Source organism: Danio rerio, chromosome 4 (assembly GCF_049306965.1).
Source record: "Danio rerio strain Tuebingen ecotype United States chromosome 4, GRCz12tu, whole genome shotgun sequence".
NCBI classification, from domain to species: domain Eukaryota; kingdom Metazoa; phylum Chordata; class Actinopteri; order Cypriniformes; family Danionidae; genus Danio; species Danio rerio.
In genome coordinates, this window is record NC_133179.1 from 64,215,428 (window position 1) to 64,237,914 (window position 22,487).

A 22,487-nucleotide genomic window follows, 5' to 3' on the forward strand; every position below is an offset into this window, starting at 1 on the left:
TTCTATTAATATTTATAAATGCCTCGCCGCCACAACACTGATTGCGGGCTGCAGATGGCCCGCGGGCTGTAGTTTGGACACCCCTTTTTTAAACAATGAGTTTTATAAGAGTTTTAGAGAAATTATAGCACCTGTTTTAAAAGTATATGATGAGGTTTTTAACAAAGAAGAATTAAGTGAAAGAATGAAGATAGGAATGATTAAAATGATAAACAAAAGAAGAGAAAGTCCTTTAGATCTGAAGAACAATTGGCCCTTAACAATGTTAAATACAGATTTAAAAATTTTAGCAAAGGTTTTAGCAAACAGACTAAGGAAAATATTACCTAAAATTATAAGCACTACACAGGCATATGGAGTAGAGGGGAGGGACATAATAGACACAGTTCAAAGTATAAGAGATACATTACTGTATACAAGGAGAAAAAAATTATTGGATATTTAATTAGTTTGGTTTTAGAGAAAACATTTGATAGAGTGGAACATGACTATTTGTTTGAAGTGATTAAAAACTTTGGATTTGGGGATAAATTTCGGAAAGGGATCAACATTTTTATTACAATATTTTGACATGTATTAAATGCAATGTTTTTTATCGGAATGTTTTCAACCAACAAGGTCTGTAAGACAAGGATGTCCACTATCTGCACTACTGTACATATTAGTAGCTAAACCACTAGCAATAAAAGCAATCAATGGAGTAAAAGGAATACAAGTAGAAGAAAAGAACCGAACTTGAACCAATATACCAGTATGAAGATGACACAACTTTGTTGGTTGAAGACATCCAAAGTGTAACAAAGGCAATGGGGATTTTAAAGAAGCATTGTAAAGGGACTGGAGCTAAGATTCATGTTGAAAAGAGCGTGTGTATGAGAATTGGAAGGGCAGATGTTTTACCTCAGCACATACATTTTAAGAAAGAGAATGAGCATATCAAGATTTTAGGCATTTGGATCTGTTTGGATTTTAATAAAGCAGATCATTTTAATTGGGAGGGAGTTTTAAAAGGGATGGAAATTAGATTGAGATATTGGAAACTGAGTAACCTGACATTGAAGGGAAAGGTTTTATTAATTAAATCTCTAATGCTATCAAAAATGTGGTATGTGCCGAGTGTTAACCCATTGCCTTGTGAATACTATAAAAGAATTAAAAAAAAATGTGTTTTAGATTTCTTAAGGGGAAAAGAAAGAGCAAAAATAGCATACGACGACACGTTGATTGGAGGGAAAGAAGTTGGGGGACTTGGGCTTTTAGACCCACTTTTAAGGGTGAAAACATTAAGGACAAAATTGGTAAAATGTTTTGTAGATGTTAAGATTAAAGCAGTGTGGAAAAATGTCATGCACTATTTTTTTAAAGAAATGTGGTCGAGTAAATAAGGGATGTAGTGTATTATCTATGAAAACAAAAAAAGAAATGTGGACAGGTATACCAACATTTTATGAAGAGCTTTTAGAAGCTTGGGGAAACTTTTTAGAAAATATGCTCATTGTACCTAAAGGAAGAAACCAGCTCTTAGAACAACCTTTGTTTTTAAACATGAATATCACGAAAGATGAAAATGTAATATATTATAAAAAATGGTGGCAAGCTGGAATTAGGCAAGTGAAGGACGTGCTCTATGAGGTGATAAATGATAAATTGAAGACATGTTATCTGAAAATGAAGTGAATGAGGGGAAAGGAACACTTGTAAAACAGCTTGAGGATTTAAAAAGAGCAATACCACAAGAATGGGGTGAAAGAATTGAAAAATATAATGAGAACATGACTCAAAAAGAATGGGAGAAAAAAAAATTATTTGGTTACGATGTTAAAGGTTGCAATATGACTGTTTTTAATTTATGTATAACAATTGTAAAGAATGTAATATGGCAAAGTAGGGAATATTTTTTTACATTTTGAAAAAAGAAAAGTAGATGTATGGATTTTATTTAAAAACAAATAGAAAATGTCATTCAGGTTATTACGGGAATATTTCTTATTAAATGACAAAGAAAGTGACTTTATAGAAATGTTTGTAGCAGAAAATACAATGTTAGAGTTTAAGTTGTATATAACTAATGAACCTTATTGTAAAATGTAACCGATATTAATTGGAAGTTGATTTTATTTGAGATTAATGTTGAGATTAATTACTCCTTATTTATGACCATTGTTATATGAAGAAAAAAAAAAACTTAAAACCCATTTTATTTAATTTCTTATGTTCTGTATCAAAGATGTGTCTTTTGCCAGAAGATTATCTATTGCTTTTCTCTTTTCATTTTAGCCACAAGTTTGCTTCTTTTAATCGAATTTATGAATATCTTAAACCACATAAAAAAAAAAAAAATAAAAAAAAAACATAATGAAAAAGGTCTTCAAACCTTTAAGCCTAAAATAACTTCTTAATGTGAGGGGAAAGTCTTCCTTCTCTAAAGGGCCCCTTCTCCTTGCTGTGCCTATTGCACAAAAAAAAATTAACGAATATATTCAGCACCCATATCTGGCAAAAACATATTCTTGGATTTCTGGCTAGGTTTTCAAGTTAAATGTTTCTAATTACAGCAAGGGATTTTAGGTGTATAAATTAGAATCCCTTTATGTCTTCCTACCAGTATGTTACTCAGTGACTCGAGTCTTGGTGTGCTTTAATCGTTCATCTTGTGACGTTGGTCAGTTCGGTTAAATACTATTCTTCCTTCAAATGATTTAAATGTCCATCATCTGTGAATCAAGTCAAGAATTTTTACCAGCCTCTCAGAGTTCTTTGTTAGGATCTGTCAGATTTTACCCTTCTTTCAAATGGAGCTAGTGTTGACCCATGGAAATTAACATAGCTTTTCCCTGATGTTCGCTTGATGTTTTTCCTAACTTTTCTTTGATGTCACTCCAACCTTTTGCCAAAGTCTTTGTTTCACTTTCCCAGAGATTCCTATAATAGTTTCTTTACTGTTTATCAGTCCTTTTTCTTTCAGATCTCTTGATGCCCCGTCATTGAAATGTACATGACCGCCCTGTTTTCCAGAAAGATTTTAAGTTTCGCCGGCGGTGGTGTTTAAAACTTAATCCCCTTTTCTTTCAGAATTTTTCTATACGGGACTATAAAACATATACGAACAGAGAGAGAGATCTGCCATGTCCCTTTTAAGTCGGCAGAGAGTACTTCAGGACTGTTCTGTGGAACGTCCCAAACTCGTTACTTGTCAGCAGGAATTTTTTTAGGCCAGACTTTTTGTCACCGAATGACCTAAATTGCCCCGGAAATTGAAACCAGATCATTTTCATGGAATGTTGAACGAAATGTTTATCTCCAGCATATATGTTACACTTATATACCTGCTAGACATGCAGATGAACCTGTCTCATACAGCTGCCATTGCACGGCTCAAAGACACTTTGTAGAGAGCAATTTAGCACAACTGCCTCTAGGAGTCACCAATGGAAATAAAACAAACACACACAAGAAATGTGCATACGCCAGGCATGAAGTTGGGGTGGATCTGCACACATTCCCACATTAATTTCATCATTAGTAAAGCAAAGTTTTTAGGTTTTTGTGTTGATACATGAGGCCCCAGGTTCATTGTTTTGTATTCCAGGAAGAATACCACTGCTGATCTAGGCTGTGCGTCAGCAGGTGGTTTTGGTCCGAGTGCCCGGTGACACTGTTGGATTTTAAGGTCCAATTCATCAAATAACAGCACCATTATAATAATCGTTTCCATCAAGTCTTGGATATTATTCCCTTCGCTTCCTTCCGGGATGCCAAAAATCCGAATATTATTGCTACGGAGCGTGTTTCTAGATTTTACAGTTTCTCTTGTAAATTTTCTTGAATTTGGATGATTTGAGCATTTCTTTCATCTCAGCAACGTTCTTCTTAAATTCTCCAACTTGCTGCTCCGCTTCGTTGACCTTTTCTGCCGTTGTGTTAAGGTCCGTAATGAGGCCATAAAGTTTTTGACAGACTTCTTATTTAAAGTTACTTAGTTCCATTTTCACGTCTTTTGCGAGAGAATCTTGGAAGGCGGTAAATCGGATTTTATATCCATCCAGAAAGTTTTGATGTCTGTATGTATTGCTGCAATGCAAGCTCACAGGCTACATCAGCTATCCCGTCTGTCTCAGATTTTTCATCTGTGGATTTCCATTTTTTTCAGGTTTCAATGTTTGTTTTGTCTTAGCCTTTTTTGTTTTTGTCCCCCTCCATGTTATATAAATATGGTTTAGGTTATCATATATGATGTAAAAAGAGGGATTAATGCCTGTGTGTATGGTAGTGCTCTTTCTAGGCTGCTACACTGTCGACACCATACCAGAAACCATCCCATGTGTCTCTGAAGCTGCCCAGAATGAGTGAAACTGAAGACACTGATTATGTCTACGGTTTCTTTCCAGTGTGAATCCTCTCATGTGTTTTCAGGGTTCCTGAGTGAGTAAACCTTTTGCTGCACTGTGAACACTTGTACGGTTTTTCTCCAGTGTGAATCCTCTGGTGCCGTTTCAACTCTGCTCCAAGCACACATACTCTCTCACACCGAGAGATCTTCATGTGTTTATTACAGTGTGATAAGTGGCTGAAACTCTTTCCACAATGAGAACATGTGAATGGACTCTCTCCAGTGTGGATCCTCATGTGTTTATTAAGATATGATGATTGGCTGAAACTCTTCCCACACTGAGCGCATGTGAATGGTTTCTCTCCAGTGTGAATCATCATGTGTAGATTAAGGTGTGATGATTGGCTGAAACTCTTCCCACACTGAGTGCAAGTGAATGGTTTCTCTATCGTGTGGGTCATCATGTGTCTACAAAGCGATGATGATATCATGAAACTCTTCCCACACTGAGTGCATGTGAATGGTTTCTCTCCAGTGTGAATCATCATGTGTAGATTAAGGTGTGATGATTGGCTGAAACTCTTCCCACACTGAGTGCAAGTGAATGGTTTCTCTCTAGTGTGGATCCTCATGTGTTTATTAAGGTATGATGATTGGCTGAAACTCTTCCTACACTGAGCGCATGTGAATGGTTTTTCTATCGTGTGGGTCATCATGTGTCTACAAAGCGATGATGATATCCTGAAACTCTTCCCACACTGAGTGCATGTGAATGGTTTCTCTCCAGTGTGAATCATCATGTGTTGATTAAAGGATGATGATTGGCTGAAACTGTTCCCACACAGAGTGCAAGTGAATGGTTTCTCTCCAGTGTGGATCCTCATGTGTAGATTAAGATGTGTTGATTGGCTGAAACTCTTCCCACACTGAGTGCATGTGAATGGTTTCTCTCCAGTGTGGATCCTCATGTGTAGATAAAGGTTTGATGATTGGTTGAAACTCTTCCCACACTGAGTGCATGTAAATGGTTTCTCTCCAGTGTGGATCCTCATGTGTAGATTAAGGGATGATGATTGGCTGAAACTCTTCCCACACAGAGTGCATATGAATGGTTTTTCTCCGGTGTGGATCTTCATGTGTCTATAAAGCGATGATGATTGGCTGAAACTCTTCCCACACTGAGTGCAGGTGAAGGGTTTCTCTCCAGCGTGATTCCTCATGTGAATCTTCAGTTTGCTTTTGCTTGCCAAACTCTTTCCACACTGAGTGCAGGTAAAACAACTCTTGTCTCTCGCTTTTAAAATACCATCAGTCTCTAAATGAGTTTTGTCCTCAATTTTGACAAGATGTTCCTCCTCTTTACTCTTCTCATACTCTTTAATTAGGTCTGAAATAAAAAAGTTCAGTTTTTAGTAAATCATTAAAACTCTTATTGAATCACCTTAATTTTGATGCAGATTAAATGTAAAAACAGCAATCATATTTAGATTGATCTTTTCATTTCAACCTCCTGGGGTCCATTACACACAAACACATTTAAGCAGATTCTTAAATGATTAATACCAGATCATTTTGGTCATATTGATGAGACATAAATTTAAAAAAATGTAAATGGCCAGTTTTTTTGTTGTTGTTTTTTTTGTATATATTCGTAATCACATCAAAACAACATGTTTTTGTAAAACTTGTAAAGCATATAGGGAATGCTTTCTTATTCTGTGCCTGACTGGTAAACCTGTCAGGAAAAAAACAGCTGAATCTCTGAATATTTGCCTCACAGACATATCTGCATAAAGCCTTAAATCTGCACCTTTAAATGACAAATGTTTTCTGGTTTAGTAATCTGCATGTAACAAACGCAATGCAGAATTCTAACACTTTGAACTACATAGCCTTGTGTGAAAATGTTTTCCCCCAATAAAACCACTTTAATTTATCACACTGGCTTCAAGTTCTCTGGCCACACCCAGACCTGATTACTACCACACATTCACAATCAAAAAAATCTTCTAAATAGGACCTTTCTGACAAATAAATTAGACCAAAACAGCCTCAAAAGCTAGACATCATTCCAAAATCTAAAGACCTTTAATCACAAACAAGAAAGAAAATACTTGTGTCAAGAGTAAAAAAAAATAAAAAGAGTGAACTCAAATGTAGAAAAACAACAAGTCTTTATTGAGGAGTGAGTCCTGGAAAAAGTAAATATCAAACAAGCGGTTGGGTGGCGCTGAGGAATTGCTGTGGGGAAAAAACAACCAGACACTGGCTCACCAGTAGTGCTGGAAACAAATACAGGGTAAGTAAAATATTATTTGTATACAAACAATCGAAAACATTCTCACAAACATGAAGGGAAATGATGTGGTATAAACAGAAAAAGGGAAACGAGAGCTCCTGTGACTGCAAATAAAAGCAGATGATGAGATAATTTGTAACCCAAAACAGGAGGAGAGAACAAACACGTGACATACGGTGACAGTACCCCTCCCTTAAGAACAACCCCTGGCATTGCCTTAAGACTCACTATGGACCTGATGAAACTCATCAATGATAAAGCGGTCCAGAAAATTCAGAGCCGAAATCCAACATCTCTCCTCTGGACTTCCAGTCTACTCGTTTCAGATGACTTCTCTACCTATCCTCCTCACATCCAGAAGCCAGTGCACTGTGCATGTAAGTGCACCCTAAACCAGCCTGGGAGGCAGAGGAGCAGAGGTTAAGGGCTGCAGGGGGGAGAGAAGAATTGGTTTATTTGAGAATACATTCCTAAATATTCCTAGCAAATGTAATAAATGTGGAAACACTTGTTACATAAGCGCAATAAATCGCACTTCTGCAGCGCTTGTTTGAGAGTGCACAAGAAGATCTGCGCTTGAGCAGCAAATATTTGAGGGGGCGTGCAAGAAAGTTTTGTGCATGAGCAGGGGAAATCGGTCCACAAGCAAAGAGATTTGGATACAAGCTTGCAGGCTATTACATAAATGCGATCTTAACTTGTAATACTGCGTTTACAACATATGTCACTGAAATAACGCCACAAGTAGTTGATAGATGTGTGAAAAAAAGGCCTGCCGCCACAGCTGGAAAAAATCCTACAAGAAACACTGGATCTTGAAAAAAAAGGATGAATGTTTTTAAACTTGGAGCTTAATTTAAGTTGTAACAACACTGGACTGAGCACCTTGATAATGGTAAATGGTCTAATGAATTTGGGTCCCAATTTATGGGAGGAAAGTCAGAGGAAAGTCTTTGGAAGACAACCAGACTTTCTGACCACACATGTATAGAGGGGGCAGACGCTTCAGTCCTATTGCCAGCCCTTTTCTGGTGATACTCCATGTCTAGAGGCATCTCTGAATGAACGAATACATGAGGGAACAATGTCATCTGGTTCTTGGGAAGAGAGTACACTTTTTTTTCACAAGGCCACCATTTTAAAGAACGAAAGCTAGGCTGGGGTGAGAAAAAAAACTTAAGTATAGGATCAGCACTGTAAACATTGCAACAACATGCTGTGGACTACAAACCTCCAGCTGTTGCTGCGATTTCAAAATGCAAATGGTGTAAACATCACTTTAATATCATTCAGTTAAGTTTAATTTAAACAATTAAAAGCAGGTTAGGTATCAAACTAAATTACAATCTCTTTAAGAATAATACGCTTAAGTGTCCTCCTAGGATTCAGTTCATGGCACCAGGTAAACACAGTGGGGACCATTCCTTGCTTCAGCCTATGTAACCGGGTGAGCGATAAAACATTGCAGTCCTCTGTAGCACACCCCTCGTGTTGTCTGTAATAGTGTTGTCACGGAACTGAAGTTTTAAAAACGTTCATTTCTCGCTAACATTTAAGTGCCACTCTTAAACAGTGCTGATTTGGCATAGTGTTCACTGGTGCCCACCAGAAATGGCTGTGATTAAGATATACATCCAGGTACACAATGTTCCTGTGTGACTCCAGGGGATACTTCCAGGATTCTTCCCAAAGCGGCCTCGATTTTGCTTTTAAAATGGCGGCCTCGAGAAATCAGTCTACAGAGGGGGCTGGTAGCCTAAGCAGCAGTGAAAGGGAGACAAGCCCATAGGCAAGATGGGAAGGGAGTTATATGCATATTTGACCATGGTTAATCTGAAACTCCAAGATAATGGCAACGCAACGCAAGACCCTCTCCAGTCACAGATTAGCTTGCTCGGCCTGGCCATTGGTCTGTGGGTGGTGCTCGTGAGAGAGGCTAGCAGTTGCCCCCAGCTGTCAGCAGAATTCTGCCCAAAACCTGGACACAAATTGGGGACCCCTGTCTAAAACCATGTGAACTTGGAGGCCATGAGTACGGAATACGAAGATCCAAAACAATGGCTGCTGTCTTCCTCGATGAAGGTAATTTGGGGAAGGGAATAAAGTGAAGCTGCCTTCAAGAATCTTCCCACCACAGTGAGGACTACTGTGTTGCACAGGATGGGGGTAACCCAGTGACAAGCCAACACAAACTGAACAGTGTTACACACCATTTAGAGGCACCAGAACCATTATTATTGAATAACCATGATTAACCCAAGGGTGCTATCTGCTCCTGGATGGCAGGCTAGCTCAGATGAGTGACCCCTACATAAGACATACCTGTACAGCATCTGCATAAAGGCTGGAATGTGCACCTTTCTTCTTGTGTGCTGTTGGGTCATTTTCATCCAATCTGGGGTGATTTTGAGGCTTAATTTGACCAAAACTTTGTGTTTCAGCAAAGAGATTGATATTAAGGGACATCTTATTTTGACATATTCTGGGAAAATGCTTTGCAATAAAAAAATAAAAAAACTATACACTCTGGGCAAATTTACTCCATTTTCGTTATATTCATAGCTGCGTTTTTTCCATTGGCCTCTATTATGACCAGGGCTTTACCTTAACTTTTTTTAATCACCGGCCACTGTGGCTAGTTGTTTTCCAATGTTACTGGCCACTAAGCATTTTTACTAGCCACAATTTTGTTGTTGGGAAAATATATTTTATATGCATAAATTTGATGGTGACATGCTAAACTTACTTGATTTAAATTTTGTGTTATGTCCACATGCTTCCTAATTCATTTCACTTTTTGTGTGTCGAGTATGAGTTTGCTCAATGAGCATGAGCAAAGGAGTCATGGTTTCATAGTGTTATACTGCAATTAGTTTTTATTTCACATGACTTTTTTAGAGCTCAAAATTAAGGATGTACCAAATTTTCTCTATAACCACACGAAACAATAATTATTTTTTAGCCACAAATTTTTAATGTGTCAAAACAAGCAAAATATAGCTGTATACTGTACTTTTTATTCAACAAAACATTTCTTAAAAAAGAAAGAAAAGCAATTGACTTTTAAAAAATTACTATTGTCATGTATCAAAAATATGCACAGTAATCTGTCATGGCTAAAGATCTCTCGGATCTATTAAATATTAATAATTAAACCATTTTAACAAAAATAAAAGCAAATAAAACCTTATGCAAATGAAAGCAGGTGAAACATACCGTATGTGATAATGAAAGGATGATCACATACACACGGTTAACTTTAGGCCATTTAATAATCTGTTCAAAGTGAAAGCAACCGGTAATGCTTACAAAAAGACACATTTTAAGCTCTTAAAAGCATTAGGACCGTGGGTGCATGTTCATCACATTTTGTCTAGTTTATTTGAAAGAGAACCGATTGAACAGGGTTGCTTCACGATTCGGGAGCGCGCACGCGTTAAGCAGTCGCGCACATCACATCAGCTGGTAGCGCAGGTGATCAACATCCTCTCATTCGGTATTCACTTGCTTTCTTCTGCTCGCATGATCACAATTATTTTACTTCTCGATTCTAAGATCACATTGGCACCTATATTGGGGCATCCTTGTATTGCCGGACCCAGCTTTTAGAAAAACTACAATTTAAAAAAATATTTTTAACCAGCCAAAGTGGCTAGTGGGATTGTCTGTCTAACCCGCCAAAGCTGAAATCTACCCGCATTTGGCGGGTTGGCTGGTGTTAAAGGGTCACGAAACACCAAAACACATTTTTTGAGCTGTTGACAGTGATATATGTGTCCCACACTGCTAAAAACACTATTAGGACACCTATATTTCACTAAAAAGTGTAAATTGGTTGTTTTTGCGTTATTTCAAGCAAATTCGTACTTCCTGTTTGAAACTAATTTTTAAAGCTTCGTCACGGTCATGACATAATAGCGTGTATTCCAGCGTGCAGACTGGACGTCTGTGCCAGAGTGTGTCTTATTACATCTTACAGTGTGATGCATTAATGCATGAGTAAGGCTTGGTTCAAATCAATCAGTGCGCTCTATTGTGCAACTTCATTAATATTCATTAGTGTCACCGTGTTTACACAACAGAGACGCCAAGTTGTGTTGGCAAAACAAGCGTGAAGTGTTGCTTTTATAGTTTGCTGCCGTTAAGTTTTGTTTTCATTTTCTCTCTGTGAGAGCTCATCTGGAGTCACGTGTGGATTAACAGTGTACGCGACGCTCGACAACAGTAACTTACGTGTCTAAGGAGGATTATTGTTTACCTGAGAGCTGTTCTCACCTGCAAACGCTGAGATCCGGATTCGCTTGTAGTCTTCTCTTCATAAAGACGTGGCTCTAGTTGCTGGTGATTGTCCTGTCTCTACAGATTTGGTAAGTGAGCGACCAGCGCTCTTTGTTTATTCAGTTTGTTCGTATCGAACTAAGTTAACTATTGCACCGAGTGTAAACATGTTAGCACCACAACCAAACTTTTACCTCGTGTAGGGTTTTTACCGCATTTTGTGACCGGAATAACACTTTCTGACGCTACCTGGCAAGTGCATCTAAGTTTCCGGGAAATGCGGAGGTTTTTTTTCTCTCATTCGCCGTGCGGTATCAAACATTGCATGAAAAATACACGCTTAGAGCAGATCCTCGAATCAAATATCTTGTTTGTCGCGAGGGGCATGAATAAATTCCCTGAATCAAAGAGCCAAACTGCAGTTAAAGTCCACCATTTAATAATTTGGCAAATAATTTAACTACAGATGTCCATGTAGGTTAAACACCATCACTTTCTCCTGTGTGTGTATTTTGACTCTGAAACTCGCGCGTGCCCAAATAGACCAAATAGACTCCCACACCCTCCCATTTTAGCTCCTCCGACCCTCCCCCCTAAACAGCTGGACACGCCCACTTTTCTGACTTTTTCCAAAGTAGAGGTGTGAAAACACCCTGCTGAAACGAGGGGGTTTCATGGCCCTTTAAAGTAAAGCCCTGATTATAACAACAATTTTTTTTATTGCAAAGCCATAACAGCATATAATCATGCATTTATGATTGTTGGTGTTTTCTGTGACGACAGTCAACATTGTTTTATTTGTCTCCACCCATGGGACGACAAAAAGGAAATGGGTGAGAGTAAAAAGGAGGAGGAGGAGAGTTGAAGAGGGCAGCATTATGTGGTGTGCGGAAGAAAGAGAAGTTGACTGAACTGTACCAGTGCAGGGAAACGAGTAGAGACACCAGGTAGAGTTGAGCAGTGTAAACTTAACGACTCGCTGTGAGAAACAAAAAGCTAAAGTATGTATTGAAGCAACAGAGCAAAGACCGCTGTCTTGTTACTGAAGTGTTCGTGATGTCTGTGAACGAGTGCCTAACCAAAGACTTCAGTGCAGTGTGTCCTAAACAAAATCAATTTACCGATTTATCTTGCTGACATGTAGTCAGCTGCAGAAAGCCTTCATTACGCATTGACAGTGTCAGAGATTCCTGTTAGGCACCCGTGACTGCTACTCACCAGCTGGGTTTGGCGACGCCCTCAACCTTCATATCCACACCTTCACATTTACCATTCCCCTCTCATTTGCCTTGACTCCTCCGCTCTGTAGATAAGCAAAAGTTTTTGTTTTCTTTACCCTAATTTGCTTCTCTTGTTTTGTTTTCTCCTCGTACTATTTTTATCATTATTATTTTTTCCCCATACTCAAATCTGATGAATCTGCTGGCCAGAAATCATTTGCATTTTTTTCTTTACTTTCATTTGAGTTATAAGTGCTGAAGGTTTTGTGTTTCATTGTGATTATGGTTATATTGTTTGTTTTGGATTTCCGGTTGTAGCGGCACCATGTAAAGACGCAATCTGTTGAGGTCCTCACATGAAACTTAAAATTTCATTTAATATTGCTCTTATCCTAAATACTATTACCTTAAACCTACCTATACCGGAAAATAAGCGTTTATAAGTGTCGGAGTCTAGCTGGTTTGAGCGTAATTCAACTTAAATCAGAATGAGTAAAAGCAACTGTACAGTTGCCGAAGCAACTGTAGGGAGGCGGAATCCGTTACTAGCCTCCATGCTTATGCTAACCCCGAAGTGCAAGCTGCATCTACTCTCTTACTACTCTGGAAAAAGAATGTAGTATCGTGAAAAAGGAGTTGGCTCTGCTGAGAGACCGAAGCGTGGATCTTGAGAAGAGGTCTCGCCACTCATATCTCTGCATTACAGAAGTTACTGAAGGACGGGAGCATGGCAGACGCATGACAAAATTTGTAGCCGGCCTCCTAAAAGATACCATAAACCTTGAAAAGACTCCACTTCTGGAACACACTACACTCTACGCAGCAAACCAGTGGACGACAAGAAACCGACACGCGCCTTTGTGAAAAGCCACTACTTTTCTGAAAAAGAGGATATTTTGAAGAAAGCCATTGAAATGAAGGCAATCATGACACTACACTTTCCTGTCAAAGACAATACAAATGTTAATGTCACTCTCTGTTTAACTTTTAAATTACCACTTTAGCACGTTTGTTGTTGTTATTTCTAGTTCTCAAGTATATTTAGTCAATAATGGGGAAGCTTTGTAGTAAAAAAATCAAGAGCTGTTCAAATGTTTTGTTTTTTTTACGTGAGGTCCCATATGGTCAGCTAGTTAACGCCCCATTCACACAGGGCTTCACTTTGAATGGGTGACATCAGGCATTGTCGAACTGCATTACTGACTAGCACAACTTTTCAAGCGCAGAGGGAAGCGTCTACCAATCAGATCGTTGTATGCAAATACACCAGCTAGACAGTGGCCTATTGCTGACTGAATTTTATTAGCTGACGCTTCTATGACGATTGATACAGCCCAAACTTCAGACACACCTTCAGTCAAGCGTTAACGCTAAAACCCTGTGTGAATGGGGCGTAAGAATGGGAGTAGCTGTAAGTGTGTGCAAGTTAACATGCAAAGTTTCAATATTGTGTTGTTTCATGTTTATAAGTGTATGTGCGATCACCCCTTTTTTTCTTTCCTCTCTCCCCCACACATCCCCCCACATACAAAACCCACAGATACCTTTCGGATGCTTCTGATAAATGTTTTTGACAGCCCTCCATAAAGTAGGTGGAGTAAAGACAAACTTTACCAGTTGGAATGTGCGGGGGCTAAATCACCCAGTGAAACGAAATAAGGTGTTTGCATATCTTAATAAGTTAAAATCTGATATTGTATATTTACAGGAGACACATCTGTTAAAAAAAGACTATTCTAAACTTAATAGAGGAGCCTATACACAAATATATTATTCAAACTTCAATAGCACTACTATTACTGTACTCATACATAAGAATGTACAGTTTGTTATGGATTCAAATGTGTTGGATAAAAATGACAAATACATAATAATCCAAACTTTTAACATGTCTGTGGTCCGGGCCAATGTGTATGCTCCTAATTGGGACAATGTACAATTTTTCAGTTATTTATTTTCAATTTCGCCTAGTCTCGACACACACAATTTAATATTAGGAGGCGATTAAATTGTGTTTTGCACCCAATTTTGGACCGTTCTAGCTTTTCGAGTGGGGCTGTGCAAACATATTGATATATCCAACTATAGTGATCATTTCTTTTAACGATAGTGTATCGATAGTCCAACCTGAAATATTGTGCCAAACAACCTCCCCCTCTGCTCCAGTAGATGTCGCTAACTCGCTACCAACAAAACGCTAAGTAGTACGGTATCAGAAGTAAGCAAGAGTGAACATGGTGGAAAATATAAAGGCGCCGCCAGCTTTTAGAGCTGATGTGTGGCTGCACTTTGGCTTTAACACTATACCAGAGAACTGAATCAGACAAAAAATGCCATTTGCAAGCTTTGCAAATCTAACGTAAAATATTCAAGAAACACTACGAACTTGTGTTATCACTTAAAAAGGCACCACGTCGATGAATTAGCATCACTACGTTCTTAACCGAAACCTCTTGATTCAAGGCAAACTACACTGGATAACATTAACAAGCTTCCTTCTACCTCAAATAATATTGCAGAGTTACTGAAAACTGCATAGGAGAAATGGAACATAAAATGGAAGGACCTGTTGTTGAAACAGCAGCAAGTTGACATATCAACTGTTTTAAACCATTCCTGAGCGCTGCGTTTGGTGTTTTTAGGTGCAAAGATGCTTAATGCGGTAGTGCCTCCTAAATCTGAGCATGTGGTGAACATTTTGCTGTGAAAACTGGTCGCACAACAACAATTTTATGCACTTGCACAAATAATTGCCAAATATATTTTGAGGTCGTATAAAATTTTGGGCGCGTATGCGACCAAAATGGTCGCAATTTCAAGTCCTGATTTTGGACACTTAAGTTTCTTTTTTTAATAGTGTTCATTTTATGTTTACTTGATGCTTTCAAAATTTTTTACTTACTTTAGTTTTATACATTTTTTACTTTATTCATACGTGACTTTGGTGGCATATACATTTTAGTTAAGTGAATTCTCTTTTCAATCACACTTTACAGTTCTAATGAATTGAAATAGATAGAAAATAAATTGGAATTTTTATTTGTCTGCTGACTTTATCCAGTTGTCAATATAACATGACACACATACTAATACAAACTATTGCAAAATATCACAATAGTTATTGTATCGTATTATATCGGGATATATTGTATCGTGACCCATGTATCGAGATAAGTATCATATCGTGAGGCCCTTGCCAATATACAGCCCTATTTTCGAGAAATACATCAAGTCAGCCAGCACACTGTTTCAACTCCTTCATTTCAGACATATGGTGTAAGTGACCTCTGGAGATTAAAATATCCATCATCCAAGCAATTTTCCTTCTATTCACCTGTGCATCAAACCTACTCCAGGATTGACAATTTTTCCTGGACAAGCAGTTACTTTCCTTAATGTCAGAAGTAGAGTATGGTATTTTTGTTATTTCAGACAAAGAGTTTCCTTTTCCCTATCAATGATAGAGCACAGGAAATGTCCTTCCAATCCGATAAATTTGTATATCTAGGTGTGAGTGTAATCTTCATTAATTTTAGACATGGCATATACTGTATGCTGTACAATAAATGTATGGGAAAAAACAGAAAAGTTTATATATATATATATATATATATATATATATATATATATATATATATATATATATATATATATAATAAACATTATATATATATATATATATATATATATATATATATATATATAATAAACATTTTATATATATATATATATGTATATATATATATATATATATATATATATATATATATATATATATATATATATATATATATATGAATTTTTTTTAAACTAAATATAGACTTTTATTTAGTTTACACATGTACTTGGTGAATTATTTCAAGGAATAAACTACAATATTTCAAGAGTAAATAATTAAGTGAAATAAAACCACATTATTTCATTTACCAGACACAAAAATATAACATTACACTGAATTCATTATTTTTTGTGTGCCACCACCTCTTTTGGCCACCCCTAAGAAGATTTTCGGGGGGTGCCACTGGTGAGTGTGACATGCAAATACAGAGATTTGTTCAATAATCATTTTAAAACGGCATTAGACAAAGCCAAACGAGACATGACACGGTGGTCAACCCTTCCTTTATCTTTGGCTGGGAAGATCAATTCCATTAAAATGACAATACTACCAAGACTTCTGTTTCTATTTCAGACCGAGCATGAGAAAGGAATTCTTGGAGAAAAAAAAAAAGAAAGGGTGGATCGGCAATGCCAAATTTCTTATACTATTATTAGGCGGCCAATTTACACAAACTGATATTCTGGTTGTCAAACATCTGTAATGATGAGGCCCCACTTTGGTTACTGATGGAACAGCACACGTCTAATCCAGTGTCTTTATGTTCACTACTTTGTGCTTTGATTCTAGTGAGTAAACAATATTCTACAAATAACCCAGTTATTAATGGATCACTCAGAATTTGGTCACAATTCAGACTTCACTTTAATAATAAACAAGCATTGCCTTCTGCTCCCATTTTGTTAAATCCATTATTCCCTTAACTATTCTCTATTATAACTCAAGCACCTTAATTACACCATCCAAGGCTCTACAAAAAAAGTTTCATGAGGTTTGGCAGCCTTTCCTATCCCACATTGAACGCTCAGGGGTTATTATATCCTAAGTGAGAGTTTATCCCTAATTTACTAATTTGTTTTATTTTTGATTGATTTTGATTGATTTATTAATTTAATTTATTTTTATTTTTATTATGTGTGTTGTGGAAAAATTGAAGACTGAATATAAAATATTTGAATAATAAGAATGTAAGCAGTGCTAAATATAGTTTTTAGAATAAGAATTCATCCCATTAATCTAGTTACAGTACATGTCCCTGTCGAAGGTCTGTGAATTTAAGCTCAATATTCATTAAAGGACAAGCCATTCTAGTACATGACTCGTACACGACTTCTTTGTGTGACTGAAATGTAGGCAATAGCTATGTTTCCATCCAAAAATGTGAATTAAATTTATTTGCAAAACTGGAATATTGCATAAAAATATGTATATAATATGTGTATATAAATCAGCTTTTCTATCCAATGAATCAAGGATGTCCATTCACACTCATTTTCATCATCATTTGATAGGGCTGTATAATTAATCGAAAATCCGATTTCGATTTTAGCTTCTAATAATTATGAAAATACATTAATCGAGATAAATGATTATTGCATCACATACAGCCCCCTTTCCAGTTGTACACATTTGTTGCTCTGCAAAGCTCGGTTCCACGTGAAAATGACTAAAAGCATGTGCTGTAATGTAACGTTTGCAGCATGGGATGCGCATCATTCATTGATGTACGTTTAAATCATGTTTTAAAAAAGCACAAACGAGACTGCATGCTTCTGTGTGTGTACGTGCTTAGCCTCGGAGACGAGCAGAGCACACACATCTAACGCCATCTTAATGCGAGCGCTTTAATGGTCAAATACATGCACACTTGTGTCAGAGTGCTGTGTTTTGTGATTATTCATATTAACCCTCATTTGTGTATTAAACAAACAAGTTGAGAATCAAAAGACACGCGAAAGAGAAACCATATCAGAGCCGCACTATTCTTAAAGTGACAGCGTGCGATATTCCTGCTGCCGCCTGAGAAAATACCTCACTGCTCTTGACTGCAGGACTTTTGTAGCTGAAGTTTTTTTCTTACAGTGAAGATGCTTAAAGATTATTTCATATTTTTATTCTATTGTATTTATTTTCATTTCCTCATTTACAAGGAGGAAAATAACTGTGCATTGTATACAGTTAAAGTCAGAATTATTAGCCCTTCTCAATTATTAATGACCCTTTAACCCCAATTTCTGTTTAATGGAAAGATTTATTTTCAACCCATTTTTAAACATAATAGATTTAATAACTCATCTCTAATAACAGATTTCTTTCATCTTTCCTATGATGACAGTACATTTTATTTTACCAGATATTTTTCAAGATACTAGTATTCAGCTTGGAGTGACATTCAAAGGCTTAATTAGGGTATTTAGGCAAGTCATTGTATAACAGTAGTTTCTTCTGCAGACAATCAAAAATATATATTGCTTAAGGGGGCTAATAATATTGACCTTAAAATAGGTTTCAAAATATTAAAAACTGCATTTATTCTAGCTGAAATAAAACAAATAAGCCTTTCTCCAGAAGAAAAAATATTATAGGAAATACAGTGAAAAATTCCTGAATTTGTTAAACATCATTTGGAAAATATTTTTTATATATAAAAAAAAATTGTACAGGAGGGTGAATAATGACTTCAACTCATAATCGTTTTAAATAATTGTGATTACAATAATGACCAAAATAATCGTGATTATAATTTTGCCCATAATCGAGCTGCCCTATCATAAGATCTCATATAACAAACCTTTTTTAATGCTCATACTGGAATTTGTTCAGTAAAAGTGCTTGAGTAGTTTACGTAAGTTTATCTTTTTTTAATCGAATAAGAAGTTTATCCTACTCAGTTATGCGCATGTTTTTATGCATATATTTCAAAAGTCATGTGCATCATGACATTTCCATCAACCTATTTATTAATTCACAGCAAAATCCTCAGAGTAAAATTTACTCAGTTCAGAGAATATTTGGTCCCTCTCTAAATTGAGCAAAATGTACTCAGCAGCAGAGTTAAAGTTAATGAGACAATGAAATGATTAATTAAGTGATGATTAAGCACTGATGATGAACACCTTTACTGTGCAAATTATGTGTAATTGATGGTTTATCATATCAGAAACCAAATTCAGTGTTTTTCAAGAAAATGGACCTCAGCTGTGGTGTTATATTAAAACACATTGAGCATCTGAATCACTTTAGAGACACAGACATCAATAATCAGCGTATCTATCTTAGCAGTGGTTAAGAGTTATATTTATTTTTGGCTGCAGTGCATGTTAAGACAATCATACAACATTCATTTATAGTTCCCAGATTGCACTGTAGGGAAAAGACTTGCCATAGTTGAGAGGCATAAGCTGATTTCTTTTTGTCTGTTTGTTTTAGGTGTTTCAAATGTTGAATGTGTTTTATGATCTGATAAAAGTATTGGTGAGCTCTATTTTTTATATACAGTGCTCCTTTTGTGTTAAAACATTATTTAAACAACTTAATAGGTCAAAACCAATTTTACTGATTTGACCAGCGACTAAAACACCAAAGAAACAATTATCCTGTGTGCAATTGCTCTCTTTATAAAATTTTTGCCACAATACACAATTTGGCAAACAAAGAGAAATTAACATTTTTTGACATACTTTTAACCAGGGTCTTTCAGGTTTCACCAAGTAAAATGTAAGACTTTTAAAGACATTTTTAAGATCGTTATGACTGAATTTTTAGACTCATAAAGGGCTAAAGAATTTTTCAAATGACCCAGATTGAAAAGATTTTTGTTTGCCCTTAAAAAAAATATTATAATTTAAAACATTTAATAATACAATAATAAATTGATAAAATTTTTAGACATTTCTTAGCAAAATATTTTAAATATTGTGTAAAAACAAGCAAGCTTTACTTGTATCCACAAACTTTTTTCCAAAATAAACTTTCTTTAAAATAAAATATGAACAAATTTTTAAAAGTTTTAAAAACTATAATAAGCTAAATCTATGCACAACAGTCTGTCCAGGTTAGTGTCCTGAGCAGTAAACACATGAAGCACATTTAAACAAATGTTATTGTAAGAAAAATAATTAAAACATTATGATAGTTAAAATGGCCTTTTTGAATAAAAAGTTTAAAGACTTCTTATGGCCTAAAATTTTGATTTTAGAATTTAAGACCCCAGTGGAAACTCTGTTTAAACTCAATTGCCCTGGTATTTAGTTATTATAATATTGATGTCATTCTAACTCAGACACTATCTGTTAGAACTAGAAACAAGTTTAACCCCATAAAGAAGAATTGTGATCAACGTGACATATGCAAATGGAAAGTACTAAGCCAACACTATCACTGTAATAGCAGATATCATCTATGAGAATACTGTAGGTCAAATATCCTCAGCTCAGTTTTACGCTTTACAAAAACAGCAGAACAAGAAAAGCAATAACCTCAAGAAGGTAGAGGAAATGGGAGACTAATAATACATAAAATAATGACAAAAGACATGAGAACAAGTAACAAAATAAACTCATTCCTGTCTTTCAATGAGTGCTTATGTGCATTTAGGAGAACTAGGCCGCACACTCAAGGCTGCAAGATGGATTTAATTTAGTATTCTTATTATTAAAATATATCTGATCAAATGACTGAGTTGGTCTTTGAGAATGGAAACTAACCTGTTTGTTTCTGCGGATCTTCCTGTTTGACTGTGAATGTTTCTTCAATCTTCACATCTTCACTCTCCTCTTTAATAAACGCCATCTTTATAACAGTGTGAAGATCAGTCAATTCAGCAGGAGATTTTCTCTGCGTTTGGACACTTTATCCTGTTTAAAATAAATAAAACAATGAACAGAAACAAAATAACTTCTCTTCAACACTTGCTTCAATGTTTTCTTTATATAAGAGTGATTAACAAAAATAAATCAGGTAAAAAGTTTCATAAAAAGACTTACTACACACTTTTCTGTTACTTTATTCGAACAACAGCCTTCGGTTACTGAGAATAAATAGTACTACAATACTAAAATAGTTGTATAAAGGGTTAAAATATTATTTTTTTAACAGCAGTAACATAATATAACATCGTATAAAACCCTAAAACTTTAGAACTTTAACTTTAAATGGGTTTATAACTGTGTAAACGTTTTCAAACAAACCTTACTCCATTTGCATTACAGCGCTGAAGCGGCGCCGTCTGATGACGTCACATGCCATGCCAAAATAAAAGTCTTTTTTGTTTAGCTTTTTTGCCACTTACAGTTGCAGTCATGACTTATTGATACATTTCTCCCATGGTTTTCACTTTACACTATATCTGCTCTCTCACACAAACCTTAAATCTAAACATTTTCTTTACTTTTTAAATCCACTTTATAATGATTTGTATATGTCTACAACACATTACTTTCCTATTAATATCTGAGCCCAAATCTCATCCTCATAATTATGACCTCTTCTTTTCTATTTCTACAACTTCATAGGCCTATATAGAGTTTCCTTTTTCCACATGAATTGTTGTCTCTTATTTTCTGTGTTCCACGTTTCCTGCCATTTTTTTAGCAATATATTCAGTAAAATATTTAATTTACCTTTACTTACAGAAGCAATAAAGGGGTAGTTTAACTTAAAAAAACAAATCACAATTCTGTTATTTACTCATCCTCTACTTGAGCCAAACCTGTTTGAGTTTCTTCTGCTGAATGCAAATATAGAGAATACAGAGGCAAAAACAGCCACTATATGCTTCAACAGTTGCTACTTTGGACATGGCTGCTTTTTTCAAAACTTTCTTGCACACAAAAAGTTCTTGGAATTCGATTACAATTGAACCACTAAAGTCACATGTTTTGGCATAGTTTTTGGTTCCTTTTCTGGACTTTGAGCATCTCGGGACTCTTGCTGTCTATGACAGATGAAGGAGCTCTGAAGATGAGCAAAGTTGTCAGGAGATTGAAACAACAGGTAGAGGGACAATCGTTCTCGAGATACTAGTGTACACTGTAACACACGCCTTCCACCAGTGCTCATCTACAGCCACATCGAACTTTAAAAAAAATATTCATTTATTTTTTTATTGCAATAACAACAGGCCATTACAACAAACATAAATACAAAAACAGATAGCAAGCCACATCACACTGCTCCTCGTGTGATATATTACTCATATATATATTTATTCATTTTCTTTAAAGCTCAGTCCCTTTATTAATCTGGGGTCACCATAGTGGAATGAACCGCCAACTTATCCAGCACATGCTTTATGCAGCGGATGCCTTTCCAGCTGCAACCCATTACTGGGAAACATACACATTCATTCACACACACCGCATGCCTACCATGTCTATGGACTTTGGGGAAACCAGAGCATCTGGAGGAAATCTCACGCAAACACAGGGAGAACATGCAAACTCCACACAGAAATGCCAACTGACCCAGCTGAGGCTCAAACCAGCGACCGTCTTGCTGTCAAGCGATCATGCTACCCACTGCACCACTGTGATGCCTCACATGTGTAATTATATAAAGTATTAAACTGGTATTGGTGAAGAACTATGCTTACTAAAAGGCACCATTCAGATGTACTGATTGTAAAGATCTGGTCAATCAAGCATGTGATGTTATAGACACCTATGATTATTTGTCCTAAGACAGAGGTTCTCAAACATTTTTCATCAAGTACCACCTCAGAAAAAAATGGCTTCTCCAAGT

General features: G+C 36.2%; 2 protein-coding genes across 6 annotated transcripts in view; one reads left to right on the forward strand and one right to left on the reverse strand.

The window, feature by feature from the left end:
* LOC137489786 (uncharacterized) overlaps positions 1 to 22,487 on the forward strand; it is a 284,916-nt gene that overhangs the window by 70,820 nt on the left and 191,609 nt on the right. The window lies entirely within an intron of this gene.
* LOC137491029 (uncharacterized) lies at positions 1,824 to 20,975 on the reverse strand. 5 transcript variants are annotated; one of them, XM_073948483.1, is made up of 4 exons: positions 20,936 to 20,975; positions 20,453 to 20,602; positions 12,126 to 12,210; positions 1,824 to 5,717 (listed from the first exon to the last, which is right to left on the reverse strand). In XM_073948483.1, exon 4 carries the CDS (start codon positions 5,548 to 5,550, stop codon positions 4,372 to 4,374), a length of 1,179 nt encoding a protein of 392 aa, XP_073804584.1. In that variant the 5' UTR covers positions 5,551 to 5,717; positions 12,126 to 12,210; positions 20,453 to 20,602; positions 20,936 to 20,975; the 3' UTR covers positions 1,824 to 4,371. The 5 variants fall into 5 exon arrangements, with proteins under 5 accessions (XP_073804584.1, XP_073804585.1, XP_068076177.1 ...); XM_073948484.1 differs by having other exon boundaries at positions 20,732 to 20,975; XM_068220076.2 differs by lacking the exon at positions 12,126 to 12,210.